We start from the raw sequence: 19,867 nt of genomic DNA, 5'->3' as shown, positions 1-19,867 counted from the left end.
AAAAAATGAATTAAAACAGATTTTCTGCAAAAAAAAAAAAAATTTCTAAATTTCACCTGCACTTTGCTTTAATTCCTGTGAAACACCAAAAGGGTTAAGAAACTTTCTAAATGCTGTTCCGAATACTTTGAGGGGTGCAGTTTTTAAAATTGGGTGTTTTATAGGGGGTTTCTAATATATAAGGCCCTCAAAGCCACTTCAGAACTGAAGTGGTCCCTGAAAAAATAGCGTTTTGAAATTGCTGCTAAAGTTCAAAGCCTTGTAACGTCCTGGAAAAATAAAAGAATGTTCGAAAAACGATGCCAACATAAAGTAGACATATGGGAAATGTTAACTAGTAAACATTTTGTGCGGTATTACTATCTATTTTACAAGTAGATACATTTAAATTTAGGAAAATGCTAATTTTTTAAAATTTTCTCAAAATTTTGGTATTTTTCACAAATAAACACTGAATGTATTGACCAAATTTTACCACTAACTTAAAGTACAATGTGTCATGAGAAAACAATCTCAGAATCGCTTGAAAAACCAGAAGCATTCCAAAGTTATTATCATATAAAGTGAAACGTCAGATTTGAAAAAAATGGCCTGGTCAATTAGGGTATGTTCACACGCTGAGTCAAAAATGTCTCAAAATACGGAGCTGTTTTCAAGAGAAAATAGCTCCTGATTTTCAGACGTTTTTTGTGCCACTCGCGATTTTCGCGGCGTTTTTCGCGGCATTTTTTACGGCCGTTTTTGGAGCTTTTTTCAATAGAGTCTATGGAAAACGGCTCCGAAAACGTCCCAAGAAGTGTCCTGCACTTCTTTTTCGCGGCCGTTTTTTTACGTGTAAAAAAACACAGCGAAAAACACTCCGTCGGAACAGAATGCCGTTTTCCCATTGAAATCAATGGGCAGATGTTTGGAGGCGTTCTGCTTCTAATTTTTCGGACGTTTTTCGGGCATTTAAACCCGAAAAACGGCCGAAAATAGGTCGTGTGAACATATCCTTAGGTGAAAACCGGCTGTGTCCTTAAGGGGTTAAGGAGGTTTTATGTGTGATCCTAGGTGGATCAGGGTTGGGTCTTAAGAAAAGTTGGGTTCAAAAGTTGGGAGGTATGCTACAATATTGTAGATAAAAGTTCCCTCTGCTTACATCAATACGTTTATAATCTGCCTCTATGTGTAGAAACGATTTCAGAGCCCAATGATATGCAGGAAGCTAATGAGGTCATGCCAATGTTCTTGGAGTATGGAATCCTGAATGGACATTGCCTTCTGATGCTGAAACAAGTGTTCTCACAGGTAATAAACAAGATGATCCTGGTCTTAAATCCACTACGATCTGCAGATTTGTAAAATATGGACATTGTAATATAGGTTAGTTCCATGATGCAAAGTCACTTTGAGGTGTTTATCTTTATAAAACAGCAGAGTAATGTTATGATGACAGTTACTAAAATTTGTATATGGCCTTTTGCTTATATTTGTACATTGAAGCAGTGTGCTAGAGCTCATTGGACTTCTATAAAGGTTTCCATCAGTACATGTAACCTATATGTAAGGTTTTCCTATAGATAAGATGAACGATCCAATGTTTATTTAATATTCGATAATTTATCCGATAACGCTACATTGTACGTTACCCGTATGGGATGAGAATGTCGGTTTTGTTAAATCACAAGACATGAAGGAAAGTTTGCTGTCTTAGGCCCCATGCATACGACCGTAATAAAACTCCGTTTTTGCGGACTGCAATTGCGGTCCTCAAAAATGGACCCATTCACTTTCATTGAACGCGCTACGGATGGGTGTCCGTGCCGTAGAAATGTTCCAAAAATTATGGAACATGTCCGTTCTTTCGCATTTTGCGGGCCGTGCTCCCATACTTTGTATGGGAGCACGGCCCGAAAATGCGGGTGGCAGTCGGCAGCCGGCCGTGCCTGCAATCGCGGGCTGTAATTGCGGGCACGGTCGTGTGCATGGGGCCTTAGCCAGTGCCTGGGCTAGGAGATGTTTAAATAAAAAGTAATTTATTTTTATTTAGCCTAATATTGAATCTATATCGGTATGTTGGCTGTTTTCCTGTATAAATACGTTATGCATATTTAAAGGGAACCTGTCACCAGCATTTCACCTATTGAACTCTACTCACTCCTTGTTGGCCGCTGCTGTCAAACGTTCATTGCCGTTATCCCCTCCCCTAAACTCCTCCTCCAAACCGTATATAACGGTTTGCAAACATTTTGCGTCTTTTATGGTAATAATCTAGCAGTCTCGTTCGTTACTCTTCTTATGCCTGCCCACCGCCAAAAAGTGTCCCATCCTGAATGCAAAAATCTCGTTTGAGATAGCGTGCATTCACCTGTCATGTATGGTCCAACACTCTTCCCTGTTTCGTCCGGACCTCAAATCTAGTTACCGCTCATGCGCCGCTATGGTGTCCCGTTGTGCGCACGCACCAGAACAGGACATAGATGCGCAAGCGCGGAATTTCGTGTGTGTTGGGGGGGAGGCGAAGAGCTGTCAATCCAAAAGTAAGGAGGCGGAGTTAACTCGGAAAGGCTTGAGTAATGAAGAGATGACTCGTTTTTGCTCACTAGCATATGGCATGGGAACACAAAAAAACTGAATACTAAAGGTACAGAGTCTACTTAGAAGATAATTATAGGTTACATAAAAATTATTTTTCACCCACTAACACCAGGTATTGCTGGTTTAATAGGTGAAATGCTGATGACTGGTTCCCTTTAATATGTGAAATGGTGTGTACAGTTATGGACAATACCTTTTTAATTGTCCTTTCAAAGATTCTTTTGATTATGGGGATGACTAATTAAGACCCTCCTCTTGGCCTGAAGTATCCCTTTAGTCTGAAATCCATTCATGGTAAACAATAGACCCCCGTGGGCAGTGTAATTAATGTGTAATTTTGGAATTATGTGATATATATATCTCTCTGATTTTTATTTTTTAGGTTTTAATGCCTTTGTTGTCTTACAATGAACACAAAAATAAAGCTATCTCCATTCAAGAGGATCAAGATCAGCAAACAGGATCCCCTGAAGACTTACGTAACAAAGATTCCTCAAAGCTGGAAGAACCAAATGTGGAACTGAGAAGTGTACAGCTAATTCGTGATGAATTCCTCATGAATATGCAGAAATTCCTGAACCATATTCAGCAAACAATACAACAACTTGAGGGTAAGTTTTTCCTAGTAAGTTTCCAGACCATGAAAAGTTTACAATGACTAAAACAGTGATGGGCTGTCGATCAGCATAACAAAAGGACCCTTCATTGTTTATCCAGGCATACCGGGTCATCCGTAAGTGCTGCTGTGCCTGGTAATGTGGCTCAGCTCCATTCACTTCATTCTGATCATCAGCAGGAGAACCGTCGGTCGGACCTCCACCGATTAAACATTTGTGACCTGTCCTAAGGGTAGGCCATCAATGTTGTAGTTTCGGAAAATCACTTTAACAACAAAATCTACTGAAACATCTCTCTCCTTCATCATGTTGTATTAGTTAAGTCGGCCATCGTTGTCAGCCAGACGCTCGTATTCCAAGAGGGGTATAAGTGGCTGCCGGATCCCTCTGACAGCAGCTTATCTCCCGCAGGAACACAGGATTGAGTGATGTCAGGAGCCCACCATACACTTCTACTACATATTGATACATTTAAAAAAACAAAACACATTTTTACATATTTAAATTTTTTGAAAATCATTCATAGTATTCTGTTTAGAAAGTGAATTTTGATACATTTATTGATTTATTGAAACATTTACAAGAAATTAACAATCCATTTTCATTGATTTATAAAAATGAGAAATGAGGTTTAATAAAGATAAATGTAAAGTTATGCATCTGGGTACCAACAACCTGCAGGCATCATATGTCCTAGGGGGAGCTACACTGGGGGAGTTACTTGTTGAGAAGGATCTGGGTGTACTTGATAAACTAAATAACAGCATGCAGTGTCAATCAGCTGCTTCAAAGGCCAGCAGGATATTGTCGTGTATTAAAAGTGGCATGGACTCGCGGGACGGGGATGTAATATTACCACTTACAAAGCATTAGTGAGGCCTCATCTAGAATATGCAGTCCAGTTCTGGGCTCCAGTTCATAGAAAGGATGCCCTGGAGTTAGAAAAATATACAAAGAAGAGCAGCGAAGCTAATAAGGGGCATGGAGAATCTAAGTTATGAGGAAAGATTAAAAGAACTAAACCTATTTAGCCTTGAGAAAAGACGACTAAGGGGGGACATGATTAACTTATATAAATATATTAATGGCACATACAAAAAATATGGTGAAATCCTGTTCCATGTAAAACCCCCTCAAAAAACAAGGGGGCACTCCCTCCGTCTGGAGAAAAAAAGGTTCAAGCTGCAGAAGCGACAAGCCTTCTTTACTGTGAGAACTGGTGGACGTGTTTTTTTTCAACCGTACTAACTATGTAACTGTGGAGGTACTTAATCCCAAAAATGTGTGTAGTGCATATATATATCAGTTGTCACAAAGTGGGTCTTTTGTCAGGTAACACTGCTCGACAAACATACAAAGGACATTTAAAATAGCATATTATCTTTACTTGGCATTTTGTGTTTTCTTTATATTTCAATACTAGGAGAAATTAAATTAGAAATGCCAGATGTAAACCTTGACATTGAACCCGCCATAGTGGCAGCAGATAAAGCCGCTGTAGAGAAACTTGAGCAATGTGTGATGAATTGGCAAGCACAAGTGTCTGCAGCTCTGGAGGAACTGCTGCAAAAGAAACCTGAGGTATGTTTATACATGGTTTACTGCACATGCCATCTCTATGTTTATAATATCTCAGGTGTTATCATGTTACATCACATGGGACAGTATTATTATACCCAAGATATGAGTTTATACATAATATATACTCATACAACACATATCAGCTTTAGATCTATAATGCTTCAGGTGACAATGTTATTTTAACTCAAGAATTTTCATTATACAAAGTATTTCACAGATACCAGCTTTTTAATTATAATGTATTTGGTATCAGGATTAAAGTCTAATTCCACTTGACTAGGACTGTGCCATATCAGAACGTTTCTTTAACTGGAAGTTATGCACATTATTCCACTGGAAACTGTATTATTATATATCAGTTTTCCTTCTAGTATAAACGAGGTATTGTATCACATATATCAGCTTTATTTTGCACCAGATATCAGTATTATTATGCATCAGTTATAAGTATTATACACAGTTTAATTATTATAGGCATTGTGATATTTATTATAACTGTATTTATTTCTATTTTGTTATGACTGGGAATGTATTAAGAGAAATATAACCAGTCCCACTGGAAAAAATCTAAGGTTGAAGGTGAGCTGCAATGTTTCTTAAAGAGGACCAGTCACCTCTCCTGACATGTCTATTTTAATAAATACTTGAATTGCCCATTAAATAAAGAATCTGGAACATCTGTTGCTCCTCCTAGAAATGTATGAATTTATTGACAACTGGGTATTAACAATTCCCCTTGTCAATAGGAACCATGGTATTTAAGCTGGTATTTAAGACAGTGAGGTGTCTCCTCTGCGATTGTGAGATACTGATGTTTGTCAAGACAGCCTTAAAGAGGGTCTGTCACCAGATTCTCAAATCCCTATCTCCTATTGCATGGGATCGGCGCTGCAATGTAGATAACAGTAACGTGTTTTTTTTTAAAAAAACGTTCATTTTTGGCCAAGTTATGAGCTATTTTATATATATGCAAATGAGGTTTGAAATGGACAACTGGGCGTTTTTTTTTCGTTATGTCCAACTGGGCGTGTATTGTGTTTTTAACTGGGCGTGTTTACGTGTATGACGCTGACCAATCAGTGACCAGTCAGCGTCATACACTCCTCTCCATTCATTTACACAGCAGCGATGTGCAGCCACATACACAGAGATTAACGTTAATCAAGTGTCCTTATAATGAATACACATGAAATCCAGCCTGGACGTCATGTGTATTCAGAATCCTGACACTTCTGAATCTTTTCTTTGAGATTTCTAGCAAGTGAAACGAAATCTCGTTTACCTCCGTAATCTCGCGAGATTTCGCTTCCCTTGCCGTAGTCTCACAGAAAAGATTCAGAAGTGTCAGGATTCTGAATACACATGACGTCCAGGCTGGATTTCATGTGTATTCATTATCAGGACACTTGAGTAACATTAATCTCTGTGTATGTGGCTGCACATCGCTGCTGTGTAAATGAATGTAGAGGAGTATATGATGCTGACTGGTCACTGATTGGTCAGCGTCATACACGTAAACACGCCCAGTTAAAAACACAATACACGCCCAGTTGGACATAACGAAAAAAAAAGCCCAGTTGTCCATTTCAAACCTCATTTGCATATATATAAAATAGCTCATAACTTGGCAAAAATGAACGCTTATAAAAAAAACAAAAAACGTTACTGTTATCTACATTGCAGCGCCGATCCCATGCAATAGGATATAGGGATTTGAGAATCTGGTGACAGAGCCTCTTTAAGGTCTTTTAAAGGCCCCCAGGTCTGCCATCTTGGTCCTCCTATTAAGCCCTGGCCTATTAAGCCCTGCCAGTATTGCAGTGTATTGTACCAGTGATCCAACGATCGCTTATTCAAGTTTTCTAGTGGGACTAAAAAAAGATGTAATACGTTTTTAGTAATATACAAACATATAAAAGGTAAAAAAAAAAAAAAAAACCTTTTCTCATTTTCCCCCCAAAGTAATGTAATAAAAAATAAACATAATTGGTATCGCCGCATCCTTAAAAATCTGAACTATTATAATATAACATTATGTAGTCTGCAGGGTGAACGCTACAAAAATAAATGGGATAAAAATGTCGTATGTACCCCAAAATTGTACCAATAAAATCTACAGCAAGAAAACAAGCCCTCACACAGCTCTATCGACGGAAAAATTAAAAGTGACAACGACACAAAACAACATTTTCTTTATATATTGTTTTTATTTTGTAAAAGTAGTAAAAAAACAACTAAAATCTTAATATCGCTGTATTCGTATTGATCTGCAGAAAAAAAGTAACATGTAATTTTTACTACTCGGTGAATGCCCTAAAAACAATACCCATAAAACAATGGAGAAATTGCTGAGGTTTTTTTTCTCCCACAAAATAATTTTGAAAAGCCTCCTAGTACATTATATGGTACAATAAATGGTGCCATTTAAACTACAACTTATCCCGCAAATAAAAAGCCCTGATACGGCTATGTCGACACAAAAACAAAAATGTTTCTGCTTTTGAAAATGGCTGCTGAGGCAAGGGGTTAAGCCCCCTCTTTAAGGCCTATGGTGATTGTACACATTTTCTCTGTACAATAATTTTAAAGAGAGCGAATCATTTGCAATGTAAAATCTTTTTTAAGTTCTCCTCGAGGTCTTTTAAAGTCCTTCTTCCTGTTTGTTTTCAGGGAAAGGCTCCATTGGCTGAAATTGACTTCTGGCGTGAACGCAATGCTACTTTAAGTGCACTTAGTGAACAGCTGAAACTTCCCACAGTGAAGAAGGTCTTAGGTGTTTTGTCCATTGCCGATCCTGGTTTAGTACAAAATCTAGATCTTACAGTAACAGAGCTAGCAAAGTACCACGTAGAAGCTGCTGATAATGTTCGATTTCTAACCACTCTTGAGCGGCATTTAAAGGTCAGTATTCTAAATGGAGCATATGTAACCGTATGATACAGTCTGCGAAGCTCACAGTTTCCTAATTGTTATGGTTCTCTTGTAGAACTTAACACACGGCACAGGCTTTAATGTAGTGTTGGATACAATTCCTCCAATGATGAATGCTTTGAGAATGGTGTGGATCATTTCCCGTCATTACAATAAAGATGAAAGAATGGTCCCGTTAATGGAGAGAATTGCCTGGGAAATTGCAGAAAGAGTCTGCCGAGTCCTGAATATTCGCAGTTTGTTTCGGTAGGTGATTAATCAATATGCTAAGGTTGGTTATATCGTAGATTAAATAAAGCAGGTAAAAGTTCTACCTTAAAATTAAATCTAGATTCACAAATTTTTCAGTAATTATCAGACATTGATTTTCAGAGAAAACAGAGAAGCAGCAAAAAACAAAACGCTGGAGGCAAAACGAACACTGGAATTATGGAAAAGTTCCTACTTTGAAGTTCGCGCTAAGATTGAAGCTTCAGGCAGGGACCAGCGTTGGGAATTTGATAGAAAACGTCTCTTTGAGAAAACCGACTACTTGGCCACTATCTGCCAAGATCTCTTTAATATTTTGCAGGTACCATCTTAATTTACATTTTTCTTTTCTTAAATGAAACATTAGTGGATTCTAAAAATACTTGTCTTAATTAGAAAAAAAAAGTTAACAAATGTTTTAAAGCATGTAACAAAACATATTGGGTATTTCCGGGTTTTCCATTTGATAGAGGCAAGCTACTGAGCTATGGAAGTAGAAATGTTCATATGGATGGCACCTTTTTTACAATATGGAATGTTATATAGGATCATACTGTATTTGACAGTTTTACCTCTGCTCTGGATTCCTTCTACAGTTTCCCCCAAAAAATTAATTGGCTTTTTCACAAAATTATTATATTGTGCGTTTGGAGGGAGTATTGTCAGTTTTGTCAGTATTTCACCCTGTCTGGTCTCTGCTGCATCTATATAAACAGGTCTGTGACAACACACTGAATGAGTCAGATAAATACTATAAAAAAACACAAAAACCGTTGTGTATCATCTGATCCAAACAAGCACTAAGTATCTAAAAGGGGGCTGCTCAACTGGTCAGGATGTGTTTAGAACACGACACCCTTTTCTACATGTAACGGAAGCTTCTGCCGTCCTAACCGGGTTGATGCTTGTCAAGTTGAAGTTCTTTTTACTGGTGTGGAATAACCGTGTGAATAACCGTGTGTGCTACTTCATGTAGTTTCTCTCTCTCTTGGGCCTAGGCCTACAACACTTTTTGTAGGCCTAGGCTCAAGAGAGAGAGAGAGGAACTGCAAGAAACAGCGCCCAGGGGACTAGTTATTCCACACAAGTAAAAAGATCTTAAAACACTGAATGCACAAAATACCAGCATAAATTAGCAGCTGTGTTAGATGCAGCCATTCAGCTATTTGTAAGCACTCGGCATGTGTGTGTGTAAGAGGGGTAAAGACTGTAATTGAATATGTGTTTCGGTGTGAACAGGTGGCGATGAATTCCTCTAGGACAAAAATCTTTAATTGCAAGGTAACCTCTTTGTGTAATGAGTATTATGGGCTCCAGGCAGTGTTATTTCTAGACACCATGTTGTGGGAGGTTCCAGGTACTGTAGAGAAGAGGCCTCCGAGAGGCGCAAGCATAGGCACGCAGTCGCGCATCTTGGAGAGGAGAGTGGGGCCCCACCAGATGGTATCAAAGAGTGATCATCTTGGTGCCAAAGGTTGGGCGGTTTCTGATGATCAGAGAGATACCCCCCTCTTGAACTCGTAAGAGGGCCTGTTGTTCCTGAGGTACTGGTGGAATTACTGCAACAGTCGGCCACCCAGATTTATAGAATTTTAGGCGTGCAGTGCCGAGTTTCCAGGGGGGGGCGGAAGCTGCTAAGGCCTGCTGAAAGCCGAGTTGCCATGCGGGAAGCTGGCACTTGCAATTACTTACTTTCCCAGAAGGAAACTACTGTACATTTAAGTGATAGGGTGAGACTTCCAATTTTCAAAAGAAAACGCAATGCACAAAAACCGAACAGATTTTCATCTTTCTGGATGGCTGACAACCTGCTGCATTCTAATATAACATTTTATTGCTTTAAGGGCATTGACAACACCTTTACTTTTTCCCATTCTAATACACAGGTTCTAGAAGAGTTTTACAACATTTTTGGGTCAGAATTAAAAGCTGTCACTGGAGATCCCAAACGTATTGATGACGTTTTGCATAGGGTTGATGGTCTTATCAAACCAATGGAAGCCCTGTCTTTTGATCCCTTCAATATAAAATATGCCCAGCAGTGGAAACTTGTCATAGATGACTTTAAAAATGACGTCCAGGTAAATGAAAGGAGTTGATATTCTGTGGTCATTTAGACTCTGAATGTAAATGTTATGTGCTGATATGTTTCTATTATGTAAAATATAAACAGGCCATTGAAGGAGAAGCCATCAATTTCATTGATGAATCATTTAAAACTCTTCGCTCAGCTGAGGCTGCGTTTGACATGCTGTTGAAGTTTAAGCACATTCGCTCTCGAGAAGCCGTCAACAAGCAGATGATGATGAAATTTAATGCTATCCTGGAGCAGTATTGTAAAGAGGTAAGGAGCCATATCGTTGTTGAAATACCGAGCACTGCAGCAACATAATCTTAGTTATTTTTTAGTTCACTTTTACCTCTCCTGATACACTTTGCTTAAATAACCTACCAGGTGAATAAAACATATGCCCACGTTCTGCCACAATCAACTCTATAAAGGTATGTTCACAGAGAGTTTTTTTGCAGGCAGAAAAATCAGATGGAATTTTGAGCCGGATTTTGACCTGCCTGAAATCAATGTGAGGCAGTTTCGGAAGCTTTTTGACGCATTTTTCGGAATGGTTTCCATGTCAAAAAAACATCTAAAAAAACTCAGTGTGAACATAGCTTAAGAGAGGATTGGGCAAGAAAGGAGCATGCACTTTTTTTAAATTCCGGAATAGGCAAATAAGAGTAAAGGCTTATTCAGATGAACGTATAATACGTCCATGCCACGTCCGTTGCACGGACCTATGTTAGTCAATGGGGCCGTTCAGACTGTCAGTGATTTTCACGCAGCGTATGTCAGCTGTGTAAAACTCACGACATGTCCTATATTTGCCCGTTTTTCGTGTATCACGCACCCATTGAAGTCAATGGGTGCGTGAAAACAGCGCACGGCACACCAACGCACTTCCGTGTGCCGCGTGTGATGCGCGCTACAGTAGTCAAAACTATGAATGAAAACAGAAAAGCACCACACGCTTTTCTGTTTACAAACATAAAAACAAAGTGTCATAATGATGGAGGCTGTGCGAAAATCACGCAGCCACGCATCATATGTTGATGACACACGGAGCTTTTGCGGACCTTTTGCACACACGCTCATGTGAATCCGGCCTAAGAAAGATTTTCCTAATAGTTTCATCTAATGAGCATGTACAATAATTTTGCCTAGTGATTTCCTTGAAAATCGTAAATTAAAAAGCGATCACTGGCACACATTTATATGTTACAACTATCGTAAGATACGCATTAATAATCTATATGGCTTAAACCACCTTTACTTCCTTTATTATGATTGTTAATTCTTGTACTGTGCAGTTTACATATTCTTTAGACAGTTGGGATTCCGCCCAAATCACAGGGCTTGGCCGAATTTGCTCTTATGTGTATGGCCAGCCTAAATGGACACTAACTTTTCAAACAACTTACCCTATTCTAATAGTATACCTGATATAAAACAACTTACTCTATTCTAATAGTATACCTGATATAAAACAACTTACCCTATTCTAATAGTATACCTGATATAAAACAACTTACCCTATTCTAATAGTATACCTGATATAAAACAACTTACCCTATTCTAATAGTATACCTGATATAAAACAACTTACTCTATTCTAATAGTATACCTGATATAAAACAACTTACCCTATTCTAATAGTATACCTGATATAAAACAACTTACCCTATTCTAATAGTATACCTGATGTAAAACAACTTACCCTATTCTAATAGTATACCTGATATAAAACAACTTACCCTATTCTAATAGTATACCTGATATAAAACAACTTACCCTATTCTAATAGTATACCTGATATAAAACAACTTACCCTATTCTAATAGTATACCTGATATAAAACAACTTACCCTATTCTACTAGTATACCTGATATAAAACAACTTACCCTATTTTAATAGTATACCTGATATAAAACAACTTACCCTATTCTAATAGTATACCTGATATAAAACAACTTACCCTATTCTACTAGTATACCTGATATAAAACAACTTACTCTATTCTAATAGTATACCTGATATAAAATGACTTACTATTCTAATAGTATACCTGATATAAAACAACTTACTCTATTCTAATAGTATACCTGATATAAAACAACTTACCCAATTCTAATAGTATACCTGATATAAAACAACTTACCCTATTCTAATAGTATACCTGATATAAAACAACTTACCCTATTCTAATAGTATACCTGATATAAAACAACTTACCCTATTCTAATAGTATACCTGATATAAAACAACTTACCCTATTCTAATAGTATACCTGATATAAAACAACTTACCCTATTCTAATAGTATACCTGATATAAAACAACTTACCCTATTCTAATAGTATACCTGATATAAAACAACTTACCCTATTCTAATAGTATACCTGATATAAAACAACTTACCCTATTCTTTTTTTTTTTTTGAATTATATATTTTTATTTTTCGTATAAACAAAACATACATGGTATCAATACAATATAATACAGAGTATAAGCCGTGACAGGGGTAATATGGAGGTATAACATGGTGCATATCAAGAATATCGTACATTCTACATTGAACCTCATAGGGACAATCAGTCCTACCAATAACAAGTAATTCGGTAATATGTGGGCCCCTTCTTTTTCTATCAGTCACATAGACTCTGCTTTCATAGAAGTCATAAAAAGAAAGACATAAAAAGAAAACTAGTTAACACCTACAACATATACGACAGGACAATAGAAGGGGGAGGGAAGAAAAGGCAAAGAGATATCCTGGCTTGATCTGAGTGAATCAGTACGAGGTTTGAACTAGTGTTATGTGCTCAGGGCGGTCTAGATGAATCAAATACATCCCATGGTGACCAGACTTCATGGAAGCGTGTCAGGCTATTGTTCATAGAGGCTGTCAACGACTCCATTCTTCTGACCTCCCTTATTCTAGAATATAAGTCAGCTACTACAGGGGGATCAGTTCTCTTCCACCGAGCCGCAATGAGACACTTAGCTGCAGTAAGCACATGTAATAATAGTCTAGAGGAGACCTTACGGAGCCCTTTCGGCGGTACATTAAGCAGAAAAGTCAGCGCAGACAATGGAACATAGACCCCCAGCAGTGTCTGAAGTAGTCCCGCAACCTCCCTCCAGAAGGAGCGAATCAGACGGCAGTCCCAGAAGATATGAGGAAGCGTCCCCCTCTCGCTGCAGCACCTCCAACATCTATCCGAAACAAGAGGATATATGTGATGGAGAAAGTCCGGGGTATGATACCAATACATCAGAATTTTATATTGGTTCTCCCTATAGGCAGCACACAGAGAGGACTTCGCAGCTTGCGACCATATGATTTGCCACAGCGACAGGGGAATCTCCCTCTCCATATAAGTCTCCCACTTAGTCATATAGCTATGTTTGGGATTCTCATTACCTCCTGGAGATGAGAGAATACTGTATATGTCAGAGATTAGACCACTAGTGGAGGTGATAGTCTTGCAAAGAATTTCAAAGGGCGTAGGTTTAGAGAAACTACTATCACCAGGAAAAGAATTGGCATAGTGGGTGATCTGTAGGTAACTAAAGTATGTGTTGGGCGGTAAGTTATATTTAGAATGCAGCGTCGAGAACGGTAATACCGTTCTCGAACATGGGTCCAATATATCCGCAAAATAAAACAATCCAGCTTGTGCCCATGATTTAGTCACCCTCGCAGTGAGCCCATCAGGTAGGGCCGGGTTAAATAAAAAAAGAGGTCATTGGTGATTTGGGAGAGGCCAGGGGATATAAGGCTTTAGCTAGCTTCCATATGTTCTTAGTGAACAACATGGGACCTAGTAGGGATTTTGGCCACGCCTCCACCTTCCCAGACCACAGCAGCGAATTCGGGTGAATGGGAGCGATCCATAACTTCTCAATCTCTGCCCATTTAGTATATGCCCACCTTGAAGTCCAGCCAGGAATTCTATGTAGATGCACAGCTAAATAGTATCGATATACATCAGGGACAGCCAGACCTCCTAATGCAGTGGTAGAAAGTAGAACTGATTTTGGTATTCTGTGGCGTTTCCCTGCCCAAATGTATTTCAATAAAGCTGATTGAAACTTACGAATTTCGCTACGTGGTATAGGCACTGGGAGGGTCTCCAAAAGGTACAAATACTTTGGCAAAATAGTCATTTTAACTGCAGATATTCTACCAAAGAAGGACAGCGAGAGGGAAGACCATTTAGACAGTAGTGTATTCATTTCTTGAAAGAAGGGGGAGAAGTTACTTTTATAGAGGGAGGCATATGTGCGGGTGATCTGAACCCCTAAGTATTTGATCGCCTCTTCCTTCCATGTGTATTTAAATGCTGTTTGTAATGTCGACGCGAGCTGTGGGGGAATATTAAGTGGCAGGGCTTCCGTATTAGAATTATTAAGCTTATATCCCGAGTGTAGAATATATTCATTCAGTATTGCATGTAAGTTTGGCAGAGTAATTTGTGGGTTGCGTAGAGTCAGGAGGACATCATCTGCAAATAAGGAGATCTTAAATTCCCGATCCCGCACTAAAAAGCCTTGGATATCTGGATTACTCCTGATACGGGCAGCTAGAGGTTCTATGCATAGCACATAGAGCAGGGGGGAAAGGGGGCAACCTTGACGAGTCCCGTTGGAAATGTTAAATCGTTTGGAAGTCGCGTGAGGTAACTTAACCACTGCATTTGGTGAGGTATATAACGAATGTAAAGCGGTAAGAAGGGGACCTGAGATGCCTACCGTTCTCAGTGTAGCAAAAAGGAAGGACCAGTCCAATCGGTCAAAGGCTTTTTCAGCGTCCAGGCTGAGGAGTAAGCCAGGAGAGTTTGTTTTATTAAGAGCATCTACCAAATCAATGGTCCGTCTAGTGTTGTCTCCTGCCTGTCTATGCATAACAAAGCCCACTTGATCTTTATGAATCAAGCCCAGGAGCAATGTGCCAAGTCTATTGGCCAAAATTTTAGTAAATATTTTGAGATCTGCATTCAACAAAGAAATTGGCCGATAGTTGGAACAATCAGACTGGTCCTTCCCTGGCTTGGGAATAACCGTGATGAAAGAATGAAGCATGGAGGGGGGGATGTCAGCCCCTGACAGAAAGGAATTAAAAAGGGCTACTAGGTGTGGTGTTAATATATCTTTAAGGACCTTATAGTATAGATATGGGAATCCGTCAGGCCCTGGGGATTTTCCGTTAGGTAATTCTTGTATAGTAGTCTGTAATTCCTCTTCTGTGATGGGGGCATTGAGCATAAGGCCATCGTCTGAAGCGATAGTGGGAAGGGGGCAGGACTTTAAGTATTCCATCAATTGCTGATCCCGTGTGTAGGGGTCTGTAGGGAGCTGAGATGTGAGAGAGTATAACTTTGAGTAATATTGGTAAAACATGTCCGCCTGTAGATTAGGATCATAGATCAATTGACCTCCTGCATCCCGGAGAGCAGATGGGGTCGATTGAGCCTTTTTGTCTCTTAGCTGAGCAGCAAGTAGTGAGTGTGCCTTATTCCCTCTCTCGTAGTATCTTTGTTTAGTATATAAAAGCATCTTCTCTACATTAGCAATAGAAAGGTCTTTTAATTTTCCTCGCGTGGCAATGATTTGTCGAAGAGTAGACGTCGACGGATAGAGGGTCATTTTACGTTCTAGTTTAGTAAGAGTCGTCGTTAGCTCTAATCGCTGCTGTGTTTTGTCCCGCTTGATGTGAGAGGAAAGGGAGATACATTGCCCTCTAAGAACCGCTTTGTGTGCTTCCCAAATTGTGGCCAACGAAGGGACTGAATCCTTATTAAGGGCAAAATAAGAATCAATGTGCTTTTTAAGTGTCTCCCTATGCTCCGGGGATTTAATCAGTCGTTCGTTCAACCTCCAGTGACATATCCGGGTCGTTCGTAAGTCAGACTGTAAGTCCAACATAATTGGAGCATGATCCGACCATGTAATAGCCCCTACTTCAGCCGATGAGGTTGAACGAAGTCCTGGTACGTTGCCAAGGAATAGGTCTATCCGAGTATGAGTTTTATGTGGGTGTGAGTAGAAAGTATATTGTTTAGCCGACGGATTTGAGATTCGCCATAGATCATAGAGATTGTATTTGCGAATCAAACGTCGAAATGTCGAAGCGCGGTGACGTAGATCCATGGGCAGAGAAGGGAAACTAAGCGAGTGTCTGTCCATGCTTTCTGAAAAGGGAAGGTTAAAGTCCCCACCTATAAACAAAGTAGTTGGCAGTAGACGGGAAATTTTAGCAAAAACTCTCTCGAAAAAAGTGATTTGTAACGTATTTGGTGCATATAGATTGCATAGAGTGATCGGGACACCTTTCAGGGTCCCTGCGAGGATGACATATCTCCCCTGTGGGTCAACAATTGATCTCGTTACTTGTAATGGACAATCCCTTGATATTAAAATAGCCACCCCAGCCCTTTTCTTAGATTGCACGGCCGTATATGCAGTAGGAAAATGAGGTAGTGCAAATTTGAACGATCCCGAACTGTCATGGTGCGTCTCTTGTAGGAAGGCGATATCTGCTCTCAAGTGCCTCAACTCTCGAAGTGCTAGACGCCTCTTAACATTAGAATTTAAGCCCTTAACATTCAAAGATACTATACGCGCCTTGACAGTTCTTTAGGCAGTAAGGCAAATATGATCAACATACCCAGATGGTCCACCAATCTGTGCGTAGATTGTGGTGTCCGGAAGAAAATTCGCCACATCAGTAAGATGTTCTCAGTCCACAAACCAGATCTCCTATTCATGGAAGTAAGGGGAAGGAAAGAGGGGGAAGGGTGGGGGAGACATGGACAGACAGCTACAGACAGAAAATATAACAGAAAACATACTTGTAGTATAAAGTCGATTAAACGACAATGAATGGAATCTAGATTCCATATGAAGACCAGCATATTAGTAAAATTCTCATATATAGGTATCGATTCGACCCCTAGATGCATCAAATGCACTAGGAGGGTATACCGTCTCCATAAGGGAGAAGAATCACTGGGAGCCAAATCTATCAGCAACACAGCCATCAGCCCCAGTAACTGGGAGAAACCAATTCTGTACATTCTGTACAAACGAAACTCCTCTACAGCCTATAAAAAAGAAAAACAGGGCACAAAGAACCCCTTTTTTTTTTTTTTTTTTTTTGCATACAATGAACTATCAATGCGGTCTAAGCATGTAAACATGTAAGAAAGAGTATGAGCCTCCCCAGTTCAATACATTAACGCTGAAATGGTGGCTTGGGTCCGCGTTCAGACATGAAGCCTCGCTGATTCACAGCCTTCCTCTGTGAAGAAACCTTTTGCCAAACAGGTGATGGTGGGGGTGGTGGCGGAGAAAGTTCCCATTCAGGCAGTTTCGGGACTGGAATGTCCAGGATGTCACAAAAAGCTTGAATATCAGAAGATGTTCTTAGAACCGCTGAACGGCCGTCTTGTCTGGCTGTGAGACTGAACGGGAATCCCCATCGGTACAGGATATTATTTTCTCTTAGTGTAGCAAGTAAAGGGCGTAGTTGTCTACGCCTGTGTAGCGTGATCCAGGATAGGTCAGGTAGTAGTTGGACATTGGATCCTTTGTGCTGAATAAAACGGTGGGCTCTAGCTTTATTCATAATGGTTTCCTTCAGCTCGTAATCAGTCACACAGCAAATAATATCGCACGGTAACGGCGAAGCTCCTTTGGGTCTGAGAGCTCTGTGAGCCCTATCTAACTTGATAGTATGATCAGCGGGAGCATCTAGAACCTTATTAAAAATGGCCGCCAGTAGTTCCTTCAGATTTTCATCTTGAGTAGCTTCAGGTACACCCCGAACTCTGGTCTTCTGCCTCTATTATCTAGATCTTATAAGTGCTTTTGATAATCAGAAAGAGCAGCATGTTGTGCCACTACTGTGGTTTGAAGCCGAGATACGTACTGGCGAGTGCAATCGTGGTCGTCTTCCAATGACTCCACTCTGTGGGACATTTTCTGTATGTCTTGCCTGACTGTTGCAATGGCCGCATTGCAGGTATCTTTCACCTCCGCTATAAGCGACTTAAAATCATCTCGGGTAGGAAGCTGCCTTAGAAACGACTGCCATTCCTGACGTTTGGGAGCAGGACTCTCAGAATCAGAGGATGAAAGCCACGGCTGCAAATCCGCATCTTGAGCACATGGCGGTATATGACCCGATATAGAGAGCGTCTCCATCTCAGGGTCTCTCTCTGTTTTGCTTAGGCCTCTAAGTCGCTTAGACGTGGAAACGTCATGTCTGCAGGGTAACGGTGGCTTAGGGGGTAGCAGGTCTTCCCTAACCCGTAGTGTTAAGTCACTGACCTGTAGATTCCTTCTTGTGGGGGAGGGTGGCTCCGCGGAATATGGCGTCTCTGACCCCTCTTCAGCCACGTGTGGGATGGAGGCTGGCTCAGAAGATGGCGGCCATCCCTCTCCGTTCTCCTCCTGAATATCCACCTCAGGGTGTGTTGCCTCTCCGGCTACCAGCGGCTGTGAGATGGCCACATCCTGATCCTCCATGTCCGATGGGCATCTGGAGGAGTGTGACGCCTCCTCGTGCAAGATCGCAGGTAATGGCGCCTGTCCCGTCGGTAAGTCCGAGAAGAAGGCATCCAAGGTGCCGCCCCTCTGGGCTCCGGAGGATGCCGGTTTAGTCTCCAGCTTCTTGGCTGATCGTCTCACCATCATCGGTAAGTCTTGGGAGGCTGCACCGAGTAGAAACCGCTTGATTAAGGCCGGTGATCAGAGGAGCTCCTGACTGTGCGACTTACTCCATCGGCTCCCAGGACACGCCCCCAACTTACCCTATTCTAATAGTATACCTGATATAAAACAACTTACTCTATTCTAATAGTATACCTGATATAAAACAACTTACTCTATTCTAATAGTATACCTGATATAAAACAACTTACCCTTTTCTAATAGTATACCTGATATAAAACAACTTACCCTATTCTAATAGTATACCTGATATAAAACAACTTACCCTATTCTAATAGTATACCTGATATAAAACAACGTTGTCATTTACTTACTGTTAAAATTTAGTTGTTTTATCCATGCAAATTCTGTGTGACGTTACGGCCACTGTTTTTCTCCCTTCTTGTAATATGCTCTCCACCGCCTGTTGTCAAGTGAAATCCGCCTCCAATTAGAAAAGAGGAGATCAGGATTCTCCTTTTCTATATGTGCGCAGTGTATGGCAGACATGATAGCACTTAGGCTCCGCCCACTAGCTTGGAAACAACTAAAAATTAGAGAGATAGCCTGCAAGGCGGAAAACTGCTAAATAATTCCAGATACAAGTCATATAATGGCCAGAAATAGTGTTATTCCTCATTTACACATATATGACAGCTTATTCAGAAATGTCACCTGAAAAGTCAGGTACACTGTAAGCCCAAGCCCAAACGTAACCACATTAGTCTAGCCTTTTTTTTTTTTTACTGTAATCTGAATTTACTTTTTATTTTGCGTTGCAGGTTGACATAGTAAACAAGCTCTTCATGAAAAACCTGGATACTCCTCCTTTGTACAAGAATCATCCTCCAGTGGCTGGGGCAATATATTGGGAAAGGTCACTTTTCCACAGAATCAAACACACAATTGTTCGGTTTCTGGAAATGGAAGAGATGTTAGCAAGTGAACAAGGAAAAATGGTAAGCTTTAAAATGTGTGCGTCACTCTGTGGAACAATCTACCAGTATGTGACTTAGGCCTAGAGCATTGGGAGTTGTAGTCATGGAGTTTTTGTCATTAGGAAAACCTATGGGTTTACACCATTTCATCATAGCATACATGGATGTTGGAGAAGTCAGACTGTTTTTTTGTTTATTTT

General features: G+C 40.1%; 1 protein-coding gene across 1 annotated transcript in view; it reads left to right on the top strand.

Annotated features, from left to right (window-relative positions):
* The window catches only part of DNAH10 (dynein axonemal heavy chain 10), a 198,176-nt gene that overhangs the window by 9,019 nt on the left and 169,290 nt on the right, over positions 1 to 19,867 (top strand). Inside the window, exons 5-13 of the mRNA XM_075833733.1 lie at positions 1,175 to 1,290; positions 2,963 to 3,191; positions 4,621 to 4,778; positions 7,449 to 7,679; positions 7,765 to 7,955; positions 8,082 to 8,280; positions 9,845 to 10,039; positions 10,132 to 10,302; positions 19,512 to 19,688. Coding sequence (XP_075689848.1) covers positions 1,175 to 1,290; positions 2,963 to 3,191; positions 4,621 to 4,778; positions 7,449 to 7,679; positions 7,765 to 7,955; positions 8,082 to 8,280; positions 9,845 to 10,039; positions 10,132 to 10,302; positions 19,512 to 19,688 — 1,667 coding nt within the window. The remainder of the gene's footprint in view (positions 1 to 1,174; positions 1,291 to 2,962; positions 3,192 to 4,620; positions 4,779 to 7,448; positions 7,680 to 7,764; positions 7,956 to 8,081; positions 8,281 to 9,844; positions 10,040 to 10,131; positions 10,303 to 19,511; positions 19,689 to 19,867) is intronic.

This window comes from Rhinoderma darwinii, chromosome 1, assembly GCF_050947455.1.
Source record: "Rhinoderma darwinii isolate aRhiDar2 chromosome 1, aRhiDar2.hap1, whole genome shotgun sequence".
Taxonomy (NCBI): domain Eukaryota; kingdom Metazoa; phylum Chordata; class Amphibia; order Anura; family Rhinodermatidae; genus Rhinoderma; species Rhinoderma darwinii.
The sequence above is the reverse complement of the archived record's forward strand: the minus strand, read 5'-3'. Positions and strand labels throughout refer to the sequence as shown.